This window comes from Talpa europaea, assembly GCF_964194135.1.
Source record: "Talpa europaea genome assembly, chromosome: X".
Classification (NCBI taxonomy): domain Eukaryota; kingdom Metazoa; phylum Chordata; class Mammalia; order Eulipotyphla; family Talpidae; genus Talpa; species Talpa europaea.
The window spans coordinates 96,013,951-96,033,713 of NC_140081.1; the positions used below are offsets into that span (position 1 = coordinate 96,013,951).

Below are 19,763 nucleotides of genomic sequence, written 5' to 3' on the forward strand. Positions count from 1 at the left end.
GTGACTTGGGTTTGAAAGGACTCGCCAGTGGGCACGGTGACCCGGCCTGGCGAGCACCCAGCACCACCAGAGCTGCCGGGAGCTCCTGCCTAAGAGCCCGGGCATCCGTGGCTGCCCGCCAGCGTCGCCAGCCCAGAGCAGCTCGGCCCACGGTCCTGTGAGCCCACTTCTGTGGCGGGACACATGCTGTGTCCCCCAGGTCGAAGCCAGCCCCGGCAGTCCCCACGCTCAGAGACTGGGGAGGCAGGGGTTTCTAAGTTGATCAAAAGTTTGCTTTAGGGTAAACGGCCCAGGTGCCAGTGTGCTTAGGCCCGGCACAGTGGCTGCGCATCTCCACGGGGGAGCTCGTGGAGGGAGGCTGAGAGCTGCCGGGAGGTGTCGAGCCTTGCGAGGCCTCTGGGACCGTGCTGGTTGAGAGATGAGTGAGAACAAATGAGAGCTATTCATCCACGTCCTGGCTTTATTTCGAGCCACACTTGGCAGGAAGGGTCTTCGGCCGCAGTGCCGCGGCACCGCTCCCCGCATTGCTGCGGCTGGCAGAGCACAGGGAGGCATGGGGGGGGGAGGCCCTTCCCCTGCCACACAGACCTGCTCCCACGCGCCGTTAGGGCACCTGCAGCCCAGCACAGGCGGCTGCCCCACCCCAAAGCCAGAGCAGAGACCAGGCCGAACAACGCGAGCTGGGGGCAGCTGCGAGGAGAAACGCGCCAAGCCAGGCCTCGCGCGCAGGCCGACTGCCTGCGTTGGGTTTGTTTGTGCTCCGGGCCGTGTTGCTCACCTTCCCTGGAGGGAAAGTGAACCTGCTCAGAGCCGGGACACAGTCTCACCTCAGGGAGCCACCACGGCCTTTCTGCCACCGTAGTGAGGGGGTCTGTGAGCCCTCGCCTGTGCGTGCTCCCATGTCACAGGCCGGAAAGCGAAGGCCCTTCTCCGGAACCACCACTGCCTCTCCCGATCCCAAGCCCCAGCTCAGGTTTCTTCCTGGTCTTCAGTGACTACCTCCCAGCGGTCACGGTGCAGTGAACACCACCGAATGGACACACACGTCCCCCAAACAGCGGGCTCCTCCTAGGTCCCGCCTGTGTGCCCCATGGAACAGGGTGCAGGTATCTGCCTCCCCCATGCACAGCTCTTGCCAGTTATGGCAATCGCAGCCTTTGTGTCAAAACAACTCATAGCCTGGCCTCTGACGACCTTCCCGCTCTGCTCTCTGTGCAGTCAGCGGCAGGCCTGGTCATCAGCGCTGTGGTGAGCAGCGACAGAAGAGGGGGCTTCCTGGGGGGGGGGGCACGTGCTTGGCGTGTCACACAGACTGCTTTGTCAAAGCCAGTTCTCTCGCCTGGAATTACTCTGCGTCTCCTGCCAGGGCCTGAGGGGGGAGCGGCGTGAGCGGGGAGCCAGGGCGTCTGCTAGCATTGAAGTCTGGCTACGGGAACAGATGAGAAACCTGCGTCCAGCATCTATTTTAAAAAGTGCCCAAGGGTTAACGGCTCAGGATCAGCTCAGAGACCCCGGGGCCTGCAGCAGCATGGGACGCGTGCGATTCAGGGCAAAGCGAACTTTTACTGGCTGCACTGACGTCAAAGGGAGATCATTCCAGTGGACGCAAGGGCACAAACGCCGGAGCCCACGGCTGGGCTACTCGGAATCACTACAAAGAGGCTGATGAATCACTACTGAACGTTCTCAGAAGAAAGGCGGCCTGATGGGCGGCTGTCAGCGGGTGGGGGCCTGCAGCCCACAGCCAGAGCCGCAGATGGAGCGGCAGGGACGAGCCCAGCATCATCACAGGCACTGGCAGTGGCTCCCTGCCTCCCTCACTCCCCTGGCCACACGGGCCTGGGCCCAGCAGTCACGGGCTCGCAGCATGGTGAATACCGAGCAGAGAGCATTTTCCTCACAGGCCGTCTGTTCAGAAAACGGCGGGCCCCTAAGTGACGTGAGTTTCTTAAAAGTTCTAGTGCAAGTTCGGTTCCGGGGGCAGGACAACGCATAGACACCCAAGTGTCCCGCTGCATGGATGCGTCCGGCTACACATTCAAATGGATTGAAGCCAGCGTGTCCATACACTATGGTCCACGAAGGCTGTTTCTCAGGCATTTGTAAATTACGTGCTCAGTGGCCAACACCCAACACACAAGGGCTTCCTTCCTTAGGTAGCAAAACCACCTTTTTTCCTTCACAGAATGAGCTGTTTGGTGTCTTTTAGAAAAGACTAATTTGCTTTCCCCCCAGGTGTTTGAATACTTTGTAAGCATTAATCCATTAAATACACACATTTTATTTGAAGTCGATGGAGTCATCCAGTGACAGTGAAGGAAACTACCAGAACTGGGCCCGCCTCAGGCACCTGGCTGTGGATCCTGAGTCGGCCCCACTGGCTGTGAGCACAGCTCAGCTGCAGGGGTGTCAGGACAAGTAACTTATTTACCACTTCCTGAGTGCTCCACGTGTAATCGTTACAGCACCTGATTGGGGGGATGCTCTAGCACCCCAAGTTAAGGGGCAGGGAAGACACAGACAAGTCAGGTAGCTTGCAGATCACACAGCTTGGAAGCTGCAGAAATGGTAACTTGAGTGCGTCACACGACACCCTTGTGACAGGTGTGGAATGTTAGGGCTGCGCCCTGTGGCTGCAAGTATGACAGGGCCAGTGAAAGTGCCCTGGGGTGTGAGACAGTGGCCAGCTGCGAGCAGAGAGGCCTCACCTGCTGCGAAGTTTGCAGAGCCCTCAGCAAGCCCCAGGGAGAGCAGAGGCCAGTTGCCCCACCAGGAGGGCAAGGAAGGCCGCAGGCTGCAAAGCTGAACCTTAAGAGAAAACTGACATGACCCCAGGGTTTTGTGAGGGAAGTTTCAGCCCGGCCTCCCCATGAGCGATAGTCATGGTGGGGTGCTGGGGCCCGGGACCCTCCGCGCCTTGGGTGAATTCTGCACGCACATCACCGTGGGAGACTCGCGCTGGGCTGCGTTGGGAGAAAAGAGCAAAGCCCCGCATCCGCATGTCTTGCCCAGCAGTGCCATGTCCGCTGGCCGTGGGCAGAGGCCGCCACACACCCACACAGCAGGCTGCGCACGCGGGAAGGTGGCCGTCGGGTCCAGACTCGTTCTTGTGGCCACGTGAAGTGCTCCCCAGGGAGGGGGGGGGAGTCTGTACTTCTACCCGAGGCACTGCTGCTGCGTACAACCCCGCCCCGTCTGACAGGGTCAAGAGCAGGTGCGCCGGGCAGTGTGCGTCCTGGGCGCCCGCCGACCTTGAATCCAAGCTTAGTCCCCTGCCCCTTCCCTGCATCCAAGGACCAGACATCTAGAAGGCTCGGCAGAAGGAGCAGCCGCCAAGCTAAAGAGTGAGACTTTCAGCTACAGAACAACAGTGCATCTGCCAGAGGTTACTCACATGAATGTAATGTTTCTTGGGCTAATTAATCCGCCTCGGGAAGAGCGAGGCTCAAACTTCCAGACGCCCCACCCGGGCCACTGCAGCCGGGATCAGGATCGGGGTCGGGTCGGGGTCTGGGTCTGCACGGCAGCCGGGCGAGCCGGTGCGGGGGGGCCTCCGGGCCCAGGTCGCCCGCCCCCGAGTTACGAGGCCGGCGGAAGAGGTCCGGGCAGTTGGACAGAGTCGGGGGCCGCCTCCTGCTCCTCAACCCCCGGGAAGTGAGACCTGAACCGTGCTAGGGCCCAATTTCCAAAGCACGTCCCGCGATCGCAGGCCGCTTCCCAGGGCTGTGCCGGGCGTGTAGGCCGCGCGCGCAGCTGCTCTGCGGCGGGGCAAAATGGGCGCCCGCGCTCGGGAGGCGCCGACGCCGGCCCCGCCGCCCCGGCGACGCTCACGGAGCACGTCCGTCCGCACCCTACGCCCCGCCCCGCCCCGCCCGCGCGCCGGCCGGCCCCAGGCCCCGCCCCGCCCCCGCCCCGCCCCGGCCGCGCGCCGGCCCCGCCCCGCCCGGCCCGGCCCGCCCCGGCTGGCCCGGCCAGGCGGGCCCCGGCCGACGCGAGCGCGGCGGACCAAGATGGCGGTGCAGGTGGTGCAGGCGGTGCAGGCGGTGCATCTGGAGTCGGACGCCTTCCTGGTGTGTCTCAACCACGCTCTGAGCACCGAGAAGGAGGAGGTGATGGGGCTGTGCATCGGGGAGGTGAGTGCGTCCCCGGGGCGTCGGCCGCCCCCGCCCGATGGCGGCCGCGCCCAGGCCCGCAGGGTCCCCGCACCCCTAATGCTGATCCGGGGGCAGAGGTTTGTCACCGCGCTGCCGCAGGGACCCGGTTTCCGCGGTCGGCTTTCCGCGCTGGAGCCTCCCGCCCGGCCCTGGCCTTCCGCCCGGGCCGCGGGGGCCCTGCCTTGTCCCCTGGGCGCCGGCGGCCGGGGTTTCCGTGCGCAGTGAGCGCGCCGGGTCCCAACCGCCCGAGCGGCCGGAGGCGGTCCCGGGGTCACCCCAACAGCCCCCGACCCGGTCCACAAGCCCGGCCTCCCTCCTGGGAAGCGCAGGTAGCAAAGCGGCGCCCAAGCGTGTCCGAGAACCGCGGGACTCGGCTTCCCAGGCCCCCAGCGGCTTCGCGGCGACGCGCTGCCCAGGGGCGAAAGAGGAAACCGAGCGCCCCACGTCTCAGCCCTGCAGCCCCTGCCCATTGTGACGCTTGTTCTCTGCTCTTTCCACTCTAGCTCAACGACGACACCAGGTAAGAGCCCGCGGGCCCAGCCCCGGGGCGCTCTGCGGCGGTTCTCCGAATGACAACCCTGGCCCCGCCGCTGAGCAGCTTCCGCTCAGCCCGCGCTCCCTTCAGCCCCACCCAAGTCTGAAGGTCGCTCCCGCGGCGCGGTGCGAGTGGCTCCGGTGGGGCACGCCCAGAGTGAACCTGTCAAACTACAGTGTCCATCGGAGACAAAGGCCACCACGTGGCTTCCCCAGGCCCTGTGCTTTCTTTTCCTGCTTGACATGTTTCGTGACCTCTTCCCCAGCAATTACCAGACCAGACTCTTCTTTGTGGCGGGTAATCTGAAGGCACATTCCCCCCCTCTCCACTCCTGCGTGTCACCTGTCCCTGCAGCAGTCGCCTGGGAGATGTGCTGACTGCCAGGGCTGGGCCTTCCCCTACTCCCCTGAAGGCTGGCAACATGCACACCTGCAGGTCCACCTCTCTGCTGGCTACGGTGCTAGGAGCTTGGCTTTGCCCTTCTGTGCCTGAGCACTCGGGCGCCGCCACCTCATTTTACCCTCCTGCCGCGTCCTCTCTGCTACTCTCGTTGCACAAAGTGCTCATGCTATTTGCTTTTATTCTTTATCATCTAAGTCTCACGTCCTTTTTATTTTTATCGCCCAAAGGAGCGACTCCAAATTTGCATATACTGGGCCTGAAGTGCGCACCATCGCTGAAAAGGTATGTGCTGGGGTTCAGCGGGCGGGGACCTGTGTTGCCGGGGTCAGCCAGGCACCCTTCGGGGGGTGCAGTCCACTTCTGTGGCCAGGCGGGGTGTTTTCTCTGGTAAATTCAGATGAAGAATCTACTCACCAGGACACAGACTTCCCATTCTCTGCAGCGACAAGCAGCCCTCTCAGCCCCCTGCTCGCCGCCATGCGCTCTTCTGCCTTCCTTGAACCTCGGGCTGGGTTATGCTCCAGCCCAGTTCTTTCTCCCTGCAGCACGTCCCTCTGCACGGGCCAGCCCTGTTTTCTACAGCACACGATGGCCCCATTGGTATTCCTAGACTGTCTTTGCTCCTGCTCTGCCCACTCAGCCTACACAGGTCGTGTGGCCGGCTGACTGTCCCGAGGGTGACGCACCCCACTCTCTGGCAGAATACACTCGAAGTAACTCACAGTCTGTCTCCCAGCCAGCAGATGACGGAGGTGCTAAAACTTACGGCCCCACCAGCACACTCTTCGGTGGTAGTCACTTTGCCTGCCTGCTCCCCAAATCAAGGGAAGAAAGGCCCTGCACCCGGCTCTTTCCCCTGTGGGTGAGCTGTGCTGACTCCCTTTGCAAAAGGAGAGAAAACAAACTTCTCAGCCCTGTGTCATCCGCAGTCATGACTCTCACGTCCTTCTTCAACAGCCAGGCCTCTTGAAAGAACACATGGACTGCTCCTTCTCCTTCATCTCCAGTCAGACCCCCCAAACTCTCCACCTGTCCCTCCCAGCTGCTGTCGAGCCAGCAGGGGTCACTTCTGCGTGCACGTCTTGCCTCATTTTTCCCTCGAATGTCTGCTCTTTTTGCTGTGTCTCCCGTTCCTCTGCACTCTCCTCCCTGCATGAAAGCTCCCTGCATGGAAGCCCCCCGCCTGCCCACGCATCTTACCCTTGTCCAAGCTTCTGCCCTGGCCCGTGTCCCCTGAGACTTCAGCTGTAGCAGACTTTGTGGTCAGGCAGATCAGTGAAAATCCTTTCCCTGCTGCGGACTCTGTGACTGGCCACGTGACCTGGGCTCTACATTGACATCTATGAGCTTCACTTCCTTTATCTGTAAAACGGGGATGATGCCAGCCACTTGCTCAAGGGTGGGGACAGTCGGCTCTTAGTCACATGTGAAATGAATTGAGCAGCAACACTCAGCACACGCGTGTGTGTGTGTGTGTTTGTGTGTGTGCGCGCGCACACACGAGAGAGAGAGAGAGAGAGAGAGAGAGAGAGAGAGAGAGAGAGAGAGAGAGAGAGAGAGAGAGAGGAGAGAGAGAGATGGCAGAACGACCAGACAGGGAGTTCCCAGCCTGGAGGAGGCCTGCGCTTGGCCTCTATCCCCCTGAAACTTTTTTTAAAAAAGATTTATTTATTTATGCACACAAGAGCTGGGGTACAGGCCAGAGGTGTGGCGGTGAGAGGATTCACCAGAGACAGAGTGGGGAGCAGAACAGGCAGACTGACTGAAACACACTGCTGAGGGGGCAGCGGGGAGACAGGAGAGGTCTGCTGCGCCATGTGGGTAGCTCCCTGGCCGGGGATCGAAGTTGTGCTGCAGAGACTGTGGATTGCTTCATAGGTTGTGTCTTAACCCCTTGCGCCACTAGGGAAGTCTCCCCTGAAACTCTTGACCTTTTCCATTGTTCTGCTGCTTTCCCAGTACCCATCCTCGACTTGGCTGAGTCAGCCTGGCCCTCTTACCCCTCCCTGCCTTCGTCCTGTATTTACCTCCTCTCGTCCCAGGTCTTGCATCTCCTCTGAGCCTTTCTGGACTCACTTCTGCCTCCCTTGTCCCACCAAGCACAGCGGGAAGCTTGAGCATCATTCCCGGCAATTTCTGGCCTTTGTCGCCCTTGGCCCATGCGCCTGCTTCCCTCACGTCCCGCTGCCTCCGCCTCGCCGGGGCTTCCTACCACCCCTGGCCCCAGAGCCGAAACACTTTGCCTCCTTCCCTGGGTGTTCATCCTGCATTGGTGGCTTTGAAGCCCGCTACTTTTTCACTCGAACTTTCTTTCTTTGTCTTGCCATCAGCTCTGCCACCTAAATTCTGCGTCTAACCCGCTTACCTCCCCAGTACCTCACTCAGTTCCATTTGGAATCTAAGAAATTCTGTGTGTGTGTGTGTGTGCGCGCACACACACACACACACACACACTGCAGTCACATGCTTAGCAGTGGAAGTTGATTATTCAGAAAGGCCTTCCTTGATCTAAATGCTAGGTTTTTATATTTTTGTTTCTGGAATGTACATATTGACGCTGGATGTCTTTCATCTGAAATACTCTGTTATTCATGAGAAAAACGTGTTTTCTCAAACGGAATCTCTAACCATGGAAGATGTTACTGGAGTGAGAAGTAAGTGTCTGCGGGTTTTCCTGCAGGTGGACACCGTGAGAATCGTTCACATTCATTCGGTCATCATCTTGCGACGCTCTGACAAGAGGAAGGACCGGGTGGAGATCTCCCCCGAGCAGCTGTCCGCGGCCTCCACGGAGGCAGAGATATCCTTCCGCTGTGTCCCGACCTGCCCCAGGATTTCCCGCTTCTGCAGGCTGCCCCAAAGGGCCCATCACTCGGTTAAGCAGCATTTCCCCCCATTCTCCTTTGAGGGGGAAGAATGACTTCCTTATGACATTCCTGCTTTTAAGCCAGAGCCCCCTGGGTACCGCCCCCCCCCACCGCCGCCTGGTGACTGCAGACGCCGTGGGAGGCACTGTCTGTCCTGCCGTGCCCCACTCGACCTCTCCATTCTTCTGTGCCTTGCCCAGTGTTGCTAAGATTACTTCATTTCTAGACCTTTCTGAGCTTGCTGTCTGTCCTTGGGAGAGAGGCGCCCCAAACCCCGGGCATCTCTTTCTCCCTACACCGTTGCTTTGGGTGTAGCCAAGGTTTTGGGCTGTTGACCATGGGATGGGCAAGAATCACCTCTTATCACCTTGTTACCACTTTCTTCTTGTCAGTAAATGTGATCAGTTTTCACTTTCAAGAGTGAGTTTCCTGGAGATTTTCTTTGCCCATCTTTCTGTTAATTTGGAAATCATTCCTAAAGGGTTACAGGTACTCGACAGATGAAGGTAACTAGATGTTTGCAGTCGGGACAGTAAATTTCTTCAGTTTACTCACCATGTGTTTCCCCCCAATTTTTGTGTTTCCATCTTTCTGTAGCGAGATGCATGCGTCTCCTCTCACCCTGTGTAGCTCTGGCACCTTTTCTTTAAACTCTATGTTGAAATAATTGTGGATTCATCAAAAAAAAAAAGTATAGACAGGTGCTGGTACCCAGTTCCCCAAAGGCTACATTATACATGATTTATGGCACAGCTTGATACAATTTCTGCCATGGTCAGGCTCCTGCTCTGCTTTCCCCACTCCACCTGACATTGTCTTGTCCATCTCTGTAATGTCACCTCAAGAATGTTCCGTCAGGGCACCTTTGGGAGCAGGCTGGAACCAGAGATGACGTGATCCGCTTCTCTGCGGCGGGCACGCTGCTAAGTGGCAGTGGTGGATTGAGAGCCTGGTGGTGCAGCCACATACGGCCACAGGCTCTGCCCGGAAGCCGGGCCCTGATCTGACCTCATTGTTTTGTTGGCCTCAACCATGGGGCTTTCTGAACCCCCATTGGCATCCCAGATTTTGTTCCCACAAGTTGAAATGCCTTGACAGACACACAGGTTGGCTGAACTAACTGGCCGTCCCATGAGAGTTGTGGGCTGGTATCACTCTCACCCTCACATCACGGTGTGGCCTTCCCACGTCGGTGAGTACCGAGCGACTGCGGCATTTACTGTGCCTGCAAATGAATCTCCTTTTTCTTCTCCATTCCGGGGGCTGTATTTTATTTTTTTTTTAAAGATTTATTTATTCATACAAGAACTGGGATACAGGCCACAGATGTGGGGGGTGAGAGGATTCACCAGAGACAGAGTGGGGAACAGAACGGGCAGATCTACTGAAATACACTGCTGAGGGGAGCAGTGGGTGAAACAGGAGAGGTCTGCTGCACCGTGTGGGTAGCTCCCTGGCCGGGGATGGAACTCGTGCTGCAGTGGCTGCGGACAGCTTCATAGGCTGTGTCTTAACCCCTTGTGCCACCAGGGAGGCCCTGTGATTATTTTAAAGCAGTATTTAACCTTAAATACGTCCTCATTTTTATTTCTTTCTCCATGTTTTAAAAAGAATGATTCATGTCATTGAGTATTTTTAATAAAATCTCAGCGCTTTGTTTGAAAGCCCGACAGTTGGCTTCTAGTCACAAAATGAACAAAATTCTCGTTGCAAATTGCCCGGGTGTGAAGGGTGAAACGACAGCACCGATGCTGACAAGCTCGTGACACGGACTCTGGAGAAAGAGCGGAATGTCTTTACCTGGGGAGAGGCTTGGCTTCTCTCTCCTGCTCATGGGAATCTGGGTGTGAGTCAGAGGCTCCCGTGGCTTAAGTAGAGCTGACCTTTGGGCCCAGATTGGTCCCGTGGGGTCTGTTCCTTCCACTGCTGTTTCCTATTTGCAGTCCTAAGGGCTTGAGTTGATCACAGGATCCATATTCCTTGGTGAGGGCATAGTAATGTCCCCCCCCCCGCCCTCCAAATTCACCGAGGTGCAGTGTCAGGCTGTAGTTGCAGTCAGAGTTCCTGTAGCTGCACTAGCCTGTGTGGGCAGATTCCAGTCCAGACCACGGAGACTCTGACGTGGGGCCCAGGCCGGTTGGGTGCAGGTGCCGCAGGAAGGCCGGTGCTGAGCCCCTGGTAAATGCTGATTTAACGGATGAGGTAGAAACCTGGCCACGGCGTGTGGCAGCCCTCGAGACCAGGGGGAAAAGGCTGGAATCTAGAAGTTGCAATAACAATAATACAGGCGCTTTTCACTTTTATTTTGGAAAAAAAAACCACGCTGGTCTGTGAAGTGGAATGCTCAAACGGGAAGTTCAGAGTTCAGAGAATACTCGAATTTTTCTCTCGGACAGAAAATCCGAGTCATGCGACAGAAAGTCACTGAAGAAAATCAGCCGAGATGAAATGACTGAGGAGCCAAGTGAAGATAGCCCAGCACAGGTGGACTTGGGCGCTGGAGTGTTGGGCCCTCAGCTCGCTGTGCTGTGGGGCCCCCTGGGAATACCGACCCTTTAAAGGCAAAGTGGAAGTTCAGGGATGCATTGGCGTCCCCTCGGGGCCTCTCAAGCCCTGCCTGCCAGAGCACTTGGCAGTTCAGGGCCCGGAACATGTGCAGCTGGATGTCCAAGGGGAAGGGTGGGGTGCTAGCGTGCCGGTGATGGGCTCCATGGGGTTCTGGGAGTGCCTGAGAGGCAGAGAAAGGGTGCGAGCAGAGCGCGGCAGGCAGCAGGCCCAAGCGCGCACAGCACGGCTCTAATGCTGGATTTCAGACTCACAGAAGCTGCGCCCGGAAAGAGGCGCGTCTAGTGGGCGGTAGCCCTTTGCCTCCTTTGCTTTATCATGTTCGCGGACACACGCACACAGCTCAAGAGAAAGTCGTGGACACGATTGCCCTTTAAAACCCTTCCCAAGCCAGGGGTGTGTGTGGCTTTTAAGAAAGGAACTGCGGGACCTCCCCGGTGGCGCAGCGGTTGAGCGCTGGGCTGGGAAGCTGCCCGCAGCCTCTGCAGCGCCGGTTCGATCCCCGGCCACCGTCAAGGGTCCCACATGGCGCGCAGACCTCTCCTGCCGCCCGCTGCTCCCCTCCGCAGTGTGCTTCGTCATTCTGCCTGTTCTGTTCCCTGCTCTGGCTCTGGTGAGTCCTCTCACCCTCCCGTGCTTCTGACTGTACCCAGTGCTTGTATAAATAGATATCTAGATAGATAGATAGATAGATAGATAGATAGATAGATAGATAGATAGATAGATAAATGGAACTGTGCCTAGGCTCTGGCCAGTGGGTGAGGAGCGGATTGAGAACCGACAGACACTTGAAGTGGGAGGTGGAGGCGGAAGTGGAGGCGTGTCAGACACTAACCGAATCTTCCTGTGCTTGGAGAGTGAGAGAGAGAGAGAACGGGCCGGCAGGCTGTTTCGGAGCTTGGTGAGCCCAGCCCTCAGGGGCCCTCATGCTTGCAAATGTATACGAGGAGGGGCCGCGCCCTCAGCTCTGCTCCTGATTTAGACATCTGCCAGTCACCACCGGTGGCACAGGCCCCTTTGTCAGCGTGATGTGCCCAATACTGACTTGTTCTGCGAGCTAGCCAGTCGACAAACTGCGTCTTCCCAGCCGAGCTTCTTGTTCTGGAGGCTGCTGGTCGGTTCTCAAGAGAGTCGTTGTAGACACATTTCAACACTATGGTCCATTTCTAGGTACTTCTTAGCTTCTTACCTCCAAGACTTAGGAAGAAACTATCAGGGAGACCGGAGGCCGAGGGCCAGGCTGGGCCTCTGGGTGCCGACGGTGGGGTGTGACTGTTGTCCATCTATCAGCTTCATGGCCCACGATGGTGCCCGACCATCAGGATGTCTCCAGTGTTCACAAATACCTGTTTTTGGCCTCTGAGTGCCAGCAGCTGCTTTATGTGGATACGTAATGGCCGGGTCCAGTGCTGACAGAAACACTGGCGGGAGGCTGCGGCATCAGCGGTGACTTAGGGGACAGGGCCTCTTTTGGATTTGGCGTTTAGGAGGCGCCCTGAGCTCAGGACAGAGCCTGGAAAAAACTTTCATCCTCACATCCAGTTCCTTCCCTTCTCATTTGCCTTTCGTGTTTTGGGGTCTTCCCAGCTTTATTTTAAGCTGCAGCGTGAACAGTCCAGCCCATTAGGAAGTTTCCCGGGGCTCACGTGTGGGGTGCACACAGAGAAGCAGCTGCGATAAAACACACAACACTTTCTCCTGGGAGACAATCATACATGGTCACATGAGCACAGAATGTGGCACAAGGACACAATTAGGCCTCGTAGACATGTTGACAGTCGAGTGAAAACTGGAAGGACGTGACACTGAATCCCGAGCAAGCAGCGCGAGGAGGCAGGCCCAGTTCCTCTCTGGGCTGTAGCCTAAGGTCACGACGGTGGTTCCCTCGCCTAGTGAGGTGCTTACACCCTGACTGACATGGGCCAGAGGACATGCCCCATTCTGCCTGGAGGCCAGAGTTGCAGGGAACCGGGCACCTCTGTTGTGAAATCTCCAAGTCTGGGCAATGTAATTGACCGCAGGTGTTTGTTTCTGTTTCCGTGCAGATGTCCGCACACAGGCCATGTACCAGATGATGGATCAAGGCTTTGTGGGGCTTATTTTTTCATGTTTCATAGAAGATAAAAACACAAAGGTATTGTGTGTGTGCGCGCGTGTATGTGTGTCAGCGTGGGCGTGTTGAGAAATGTTGCAGCAGTTTGGGGTCTTGCACGCCCCACCACAGATGCCACACCCTCAGCCTCCCATGCGTGGAGAAGATGTTGCACGTGCCTCTCACACTCACCACAGCCCTTGCGAGAAAGGCTGATTTACGGCTGTATCTATCTCTGGAGTCTCTTAACCTCCTTCCAGAGAGTGACATTTCTTTCCTTCACGCTGTTTTTTCTAGACTGGCCGGGTGCTGTACACTTGCTTTCAGTCCATCCAGGCCCAAAAGAGCTCAGAGTGAGTATAACAGGCACACGTGTGTCGCCGCATTCATGTCCACTCCAGGGAACTGACCGTTTCTCTTGCTGATGACACCCATTGACACCCACGGCCCGGGCCTTCCTGCCTGTAGGGGGTGTGCCCTTGGCATCGGCTCCCATCCGGGCCACAAATGGTCACAATGACAGCATGTCATCGAAATGCTTCATCTACCTCCACGCTAGACTGTCGATTGAGGTTGCCCTGCTGACCCAGTGTCTACTACATGCCAGGCACCGTGGTTGCATTTTGTTTTTTAATCTTTCTCTTTGGTGGCTATTCCCATTTCATAGCAGCCTAGTCTTCATTTTGCTTGGGTCTGGTCTTTTGTCCCCTCTACATCAGTGTAATTCTGTTAGTCATTTGAAGGCAGAGAAGTGTCCAGTTCAATCAGTTTTCACAAAGTGGAGATGCCCACACAGATCAGCTGCACAAAACACCTCCATGATAACGAACAAGAAACTCACTGAACCGCTGCTCTTGCAGGTACGAGAGAATTGAGATCCCCATCCACATCGTGCCTCATGTCAGCATTGGCAAGGTGTGCCTGGAGTCGGCCGTGGAGCTGCCCAAGATCCTGTGCCAGGAGGAGCAGGATGCATACAGGCGGATCCACAGGTAGCGCCTGGGCCCAGCCCGCCCTTCTGCCCTGCTGCTCCAGCCCCTCCTCCAGCCGCTTCCCAGTCCCTAAGACTCCTCCCTCCCTGCTGTGCTCGGGCCCTTTGAGGACAGAAGGGCCTTCTTGGTTGTTACAGAGAAATCACAGTAGCCCCATTGCCGAGCGGTGGGCCTTGCTACACGAATGCTTCAGCGACAGTACCTTCAAAAGTTATCTGTTTACGTTACCTCAGAGTCCTGAGTAGTGTCATTTCCCAAGCTCATTAGAGATGAAATCACGGGCTCCACAACGACCCGCTTTCGTCTGACACCGCGGGCGATGGTGTAGCACGCTTTCTAGTTTCCACACATTGCATTTCCCGCCACTGCTACATGGCTGCTAACCTCTACCATCTTATCCCTTCAGCCTTACACATCTGGACTCAGTGACCAAAATACACAATGGCTCAGGTGAGATTTTCTTGGCGTGGTGGCAGGTACCCCTGAAATATTCAGCAGACAGAGCATATTCATTGTAAAGTAATTGAGGTGATTGAATGTCCTGCCTTGGTTTTTCTCTCAAACCATGTGCGCCTCTGAACTGCAAGTTCTATCTGGAGTGAGGTGGGAGGGAAGGGACGAGCTGCACTTGCTCATGGTCGGTGCTTGTTTGACGAGCAGCTCCAGGCACAGGGCCCTGCGTGCTCGTGTTTGCCACTGTCAGTGGGGCTCAGCAAGCCCCGGAAACGTCAGCAGCTGGCTCTTGTCCTTATTCCGTTGTGTGCATGTACGTGTGTCTCTGTATCTCGCGCCTCCATCCCTTCGTCAATGGGTGAGTGGACAAAGGAGATGTGGTCTAAAGAAAGATGAAATCTTGACATTTGTGACACCAAGGGCGACCTTGAGGGGACAACCTTGAGGTGAGGCTGTGGGGGAGGTAGGGTCTGGCTCAATCTGGAAAATCATGTTTAAAATATCCTCGGACAGGGCCTCCCTGGTGGCGCAGCGGTTGGGCGCTGGGTTGCGGAGCTGCCCTCGCAGCCTCTGCAGTGCCGGTTCGATCCCCAGCTGCTCCCTGGCCACCGGAGGAGGATCCCACATGGCGCGCAGACCTCTCCTGCCGCCCGCTGCTCCCCTCAGCAGTGTCCTTCGGTCCTTCTGCCTGCTCTGCTCCCCGCTCTGGCTCTGGTGGATTCTCTCACCCTCCTGCGCTTCTGACTGTACCCAGTGCTTGTATAAATAAATAAATCTTTAAAAAAAAATAAAAATAAAATAAAATATCCTCGGACAGCCCTTCGGAAGGAAAGGCGCACTTTACGTGGCAGAAGGCTGTCTGGAGCATTGCCTTCTTGCTCGCTGTGCTCTCAGCCTGGGGGCGGTTCCTTCACACCCCTACCTCGCCTGTGCTCTTCCTTTTGAAGTGTTTACCAAGAACCTGTGCAGCCAGATGTCAGCGGTCAGCGGGCCTCTCCTGCAGTGGTTGGAGGACAGACTGGAGCAAAACCAGCAGCATTTGCAGGAGCTGCAACAAGAAAAGGAAGAGCTTCTGCAAGAACTTTCTTCTCTAGAGTAACGCAGCAGACAAGACAGGTAAGAAAACAGTTTTGATGTGTGTGGTAAACGTGGTGTGCATGCGGCTGACGCGCTGCAACCCTATCCCGGTAGCCTGAGGGCCTCGGGGGCTTCCTGGCACCGCCTACCTGTAACACCCACAAGGAGCATGTTCAAGATGGTTTGAAGTTGGATATGCAGCTTCTGTTCTGGGCCGTGGGGGGCATGCTGGGAAAGATATGCTTTCATAACCTATCTGGGGAGTATATTTCAATGTTTACTGTTCCCGTGTTTGACTTGGGAGCCTTTATTTTCATGTCTAGATATACTTACTCCCTAGAAGAAGCTAAAGGAGCAGCAGTGTTGCATGTTTCAATTTCGCAGTCACTGTGTGCGTGTCAGAGAAGTACACGAGCCTGCAGCGGCGAGGCGCAGGGGGTGGAGAGGAGGCCCTCGTCTCTGAAGGGACTGTCTGTGGGCCCTTTTGCACCACAAATGAATTCTGGCCTAGTTTGATGCAAATTCCTGTTGCGCAAACCCCATTTATCGAGGAACTTCCACTATAACGCAAATGTGTGTTTCCAGGAGAAATCAGGACTTAAGCTGCAACAGGAATCTTGCTTTCAAAAGTTCGGTCGCAGTGTTTTGACCACAGGTAACCACGGATGAACGAGCGGCCTGAGGACGTGAGAAGCACGAGCCGAGGGAGCCCGACTCCTACAGCAGCCACAGGCGTTGCTTTTCTCTTCCTTTTCCTTCTTTCTCCCCAGATCACTGCTAGTCCAGAACCACCTGTACAGAGTCACCTGGAGGTCAAACTTCTTATCTGGGAGTGGGAGCCAGAAATCTTCATGAACCCCCAGCCCATGCCAACTTTGCCACCCACGCTCCCAGCACATGGAAGGGCACCGTCTCCTCTCTCGTCTCCCACTGTTGTCATATAAAATTAAGCCAAATTGACTCTGAAGAAGAAACACCTGGAGGACTGTCCTGCCCTGGCCGCAGTCACGACAGTGACCTCGACAAAGGTGCAGAAGCGAGGCAGAGGCGGGAGGCCTTCTCCCCTGGGGGTGCCGGGTGAATAGGACAGTACAGGTGAAAAGTGAGCCCTCACCTAAACTTCATACCTTACGCCAAAATTAATTCACAATGTATCATGGACTTGAATGCGATGTGTAAAACTATGAAAGTTCTAGAAAAATTCACAGGGGTATCCGCAGAATCTTGGGCAACATGCTCTTGGCCTTCATCCCAAAAGCACAACCTTAAAATGAAAAGGGTGATATAGTTGAGTTCATCAACATCAAAGACTTTTGCTCTGCAACAATTTTGAGAAAACAAGCTATGGACTGAGAGAAATCACTTGCAGACCATGGGTCTGGGAGGACACCAGATGCGCCGACCGTGGACACGCATCTTACACGTTGTTGGTGAGAGTGTGAGTGAAAGGCGTTTGAAGTGTCTCGTCAAGTGAAACACACACCCTTAACCACACGCCCAGCAGTTGTACTCTGGACACATCCCAGAGACATGGAAGCCTGTCTTGGCTCAAACACCGGGACACGAATGTTTTTAGCAGCTTATCTGTAGTGGCCGCAGAGCGGAAGCAGCCCGCCACCCTGCAGCTGAGCGCGGTGCGTGGCCCCACCGTGCAGCCATGGGCGGCTCCTTCGCAGGGAGGAGGACTGGCATGCGATGCACACGACGCACACAGGCGCAAGGTCAGCATACGACCGCACTTACTGACATTCTTCAAGTGGCAAAATCATGGATATGAGCACATAGTGGTCGCAGGGGTGGGGCCGGAGGGTGGGACAACTGTCTCGTGCACACCCCTAATGTGAATGCACGTGAAATCTGGTGAAACTCAATAAAGTCTGGTCTAGGTGTCACGTTTATCAGCGTGCCCAGGAGACGGGGGTGGGGGGGATGGAGGGGTTGGGGGAGCGCTGTGGGGGGGAGCAGAGCTCAATGAAGGACCAGGACATAAGGCATGGTGGGGGAGCCAGTGCTGGTGGGCGAGGAAGCAGGCGTTTGCGGTGCTTAGGCCGCGGATGACCAGTGAGCATATCTGGGACAATTTGCATCAAAATAATGTGAGTTGGGCCTCCCCGGTGGCGCAGCGGTTGAGCGCTGGGTTGCGAAGCTGCCCGCAGCCTCTGCAGCCCCGGTTCGATCCCTGGGCCGCCGGTGAGGGTCCCGCATGGCGCGCAGACCTCTCCTGCCGCCCGCTGCTCCCCTCAGCAGTGTACTTCGTCAGTCTGTCTGTTCTGTTCCCCGCTCTGGCTCTGGTGGATTCTCTCACCCTCCCGCGCTTCTGACTGTGCCCAGTGCTTGTATAAATAAATAAATCTAAAAAAAATAAAAGCAAAAGGAGAGAGAGAGGGACTGCATTAAACTAAAAATCTTTAAAAAAAAATAATGTGAGTTAAGGATTTTAACCCTTTCAGTAATGTAAGAATCAGTCCACAGTGATAACAATAAACAGATGGGGCGGCACAGGAAGCTCTCCCTGCAAGTGCTGTGCACAGAAGGATGAAGTGGGGAGTGGCAGGTGCCGGTGTCAACTTGGGCTGCCTTGTGGCTCCCGAGCTTCTGCGATGGTGAAAGTGCTTGGCTGGGCCAGTGGGGCCTCACTAGCCATGGGCACGGCTTCATGGGTGCTGGAGCGCCTGGCATTTGTGGATGAGGCCTGAGCTGGGCCTCAGTATCTCTCTTTTGCTGACGGTGTAAGCCAGAGGGGGCCGAGTAGCGACGGGCTCGCATGTCTTGGACAGATGTAGCGGCCAACATGGGTAACGTCAAGTTGTATGCCTCAAAAGCATCACATTGTACAATCTAAACAATTTTTATTTGTCAGTTATACCTTAATAAAGCTGAAACTAAAAGATAAACAAGTAAATTGAAATAAGGGCAAAGCATGTAGACAGGTCTTTCTGCAAAGTAGATACACAAATTGCCAAAAAGCATATGAAAAGATTGTGTAAAAATTTTTGTCATTAGGGAAATGCGAATGAAAGCAAGAGGTGGCAGATGACATGACAATAGAGAGACCTGTAAAAAATTCAGAGAAAAGAAGTAATTGCAAGAATAAAGCAGTTTAGTGAAGTGGGTTAGCAGATGAACATGCAGAAATTAGTAACCCCTACACTCACAGAAACAGCCTCCAGAGGGTGAAACAGTCTCCTGTAAGTGGGCGAATGGTATGATGTGCATTATATAGTAATAAAGGTGTTTAAGAAAATATGCCCTGAAAGTCAGTTTGAAACGACACATAGACAGATATACAGAGCATTCCATTCAAAAGCAGCAGGATATACATTTTTGTCAAGCCCACATGGAACATTCTGAAAGGAAAAATCACATGTTGGGGCAGAAATGTGTTGATAAACTTAAGAAGGTTGAAATCATATGAAGGATCTTGTGATCACCATGGTATGAAGTTAGAATCAGAAGAAAGGTGGAAAAGAGAGAAATATTTGGAGCATAAACAACGTGTTGCCAAACAATAGTTGGGTCACTGAGGCAACCGAAGGAGGAGTCAAAAAGCATTTGGGGGCAAATGAAAATCGTCTGTGCCAAGATGTCTGGGGCACAGCACGAGCAGTAATAGGGGCAGGTTACGGCAGCACGGGCTTATTTCAAACGGCGGAGCCTTACAGCTGCGGGAGCTCGGAAAAGAAAAACACATGAAAGCAGAAGAAAGGCCTTCTTTACCACCGACGTGACATTCTCTGTGCCCCGCTCTGTAGGTGTGGCCATGGCTTCCAGCCGCATGTGTGGAAGCTTGTATTTTTCTGCTATGCAGTGGAACTTGTCTCGGTTTATCCCGGATGGGAGCAGACTGTGCAGGAGGAAAGATGAGTGGAGTTGAAGATGCAGAGAAAGCAGTGATGTGCAGCTTGCGCGAAGGCCCGCTCTCCACAGCGCCCATGAGGATCACTCCCCCGCTGAGCGCAAACGTGCATCTTTCAAAGCGGTGATTTCAGGTGATCGGGCCTCTGCAGCAGCTCAGGACCTAAGGCCACAGCACGTGGCAGCTGAAATGGCGGAGCCTCGAGTGCAGAAGATGACGTAGGAGGAAAGGAACTGCGCGAAGAAGCAGCACGCGCACGTGCACGGGGACCCAAACCATCGCTGGCCGGAAGGAGCCGAGTGGTGAGCCCAGAAGTCGCCAGTGGACCTGGGTGCCACGGCGGGGTCCGCGGGCTTGGGGCCTCTGGTCATAGGTGCAGACTTGTAGCTGGGGGTCAGGGTCTGGGTCAGCACGCCCCGCGAAAAGGTAGACAAACGGGGTGACGCCACGGGGGCGTGCACGGGATGGGCACGCATGCGCGGCGTGGGGGCGCCGGCGCCGTTGTCCCGTCACTCCCGGGGGGTGTACGTCACAATGCCATGGGCATCAAGATGCACACATCCATCCAGATCCGCTCAGATCCGCTGCCTCGGCCCGCGGTGCGTCCAGAAGGGGCGGCACCACCTGGGAGCCCCTGGAGGCACCCCTGCCGAGCATGGGGTCATCCGCGTCCAAAGCAGCCCTCGCGGCCACCACGGAAGAGCCCATGGAGCCGGGGCCTAAACATCTGGCGGGTAAGTACCCGCTTCATCCCCCGTCAGCACCCTGGC

General features: G+C 56.0%; 1 protein-coding gene across 2 annotated transcripts; it reads left to right on the plus strand.

The window, feature by feature from the left end:
• Positions 1-4,010: 4,010 nt before the first annotated feature.
• BRCC3 (BRCA1/BRCA2-containing complex subunit 3) lies at positions 4,011-15,159 on the plus strand (the record flags this gene model as incomplete). 2 transcript variants are annotated; one of them, XM_084259233.1, is made up of 10 exons in its annotated part: positions 4,011-4,133; positions 4,658-4,674; positions 5,319-5,373; positions 7,772-7,885; positions 9,057-9,150; positions 12,569-12,657; positions 12,913-12,968; positions 13,476-13,607; positions 14,014-14,057; positions 15,008-15,159. In XM_084259233.1, 10 exons carry the CDS (start codon positions 4,011-4,013, stop codon positions 15,157-15,159), a joined length of 876 nt encoding a protein of 291 aa, XP_084115359.1. The 2 variants fall into 2 exon arrangements, with proteins under 2 accessions (XP_084115359.1, XP_084115360.1); XM_084259234.1 differs by lacking the exons at positions 4,658-4,674; positions 5,319-5,373.
• Positions 15,160-19,763: the final 4,604 nt, after the last annotated feature.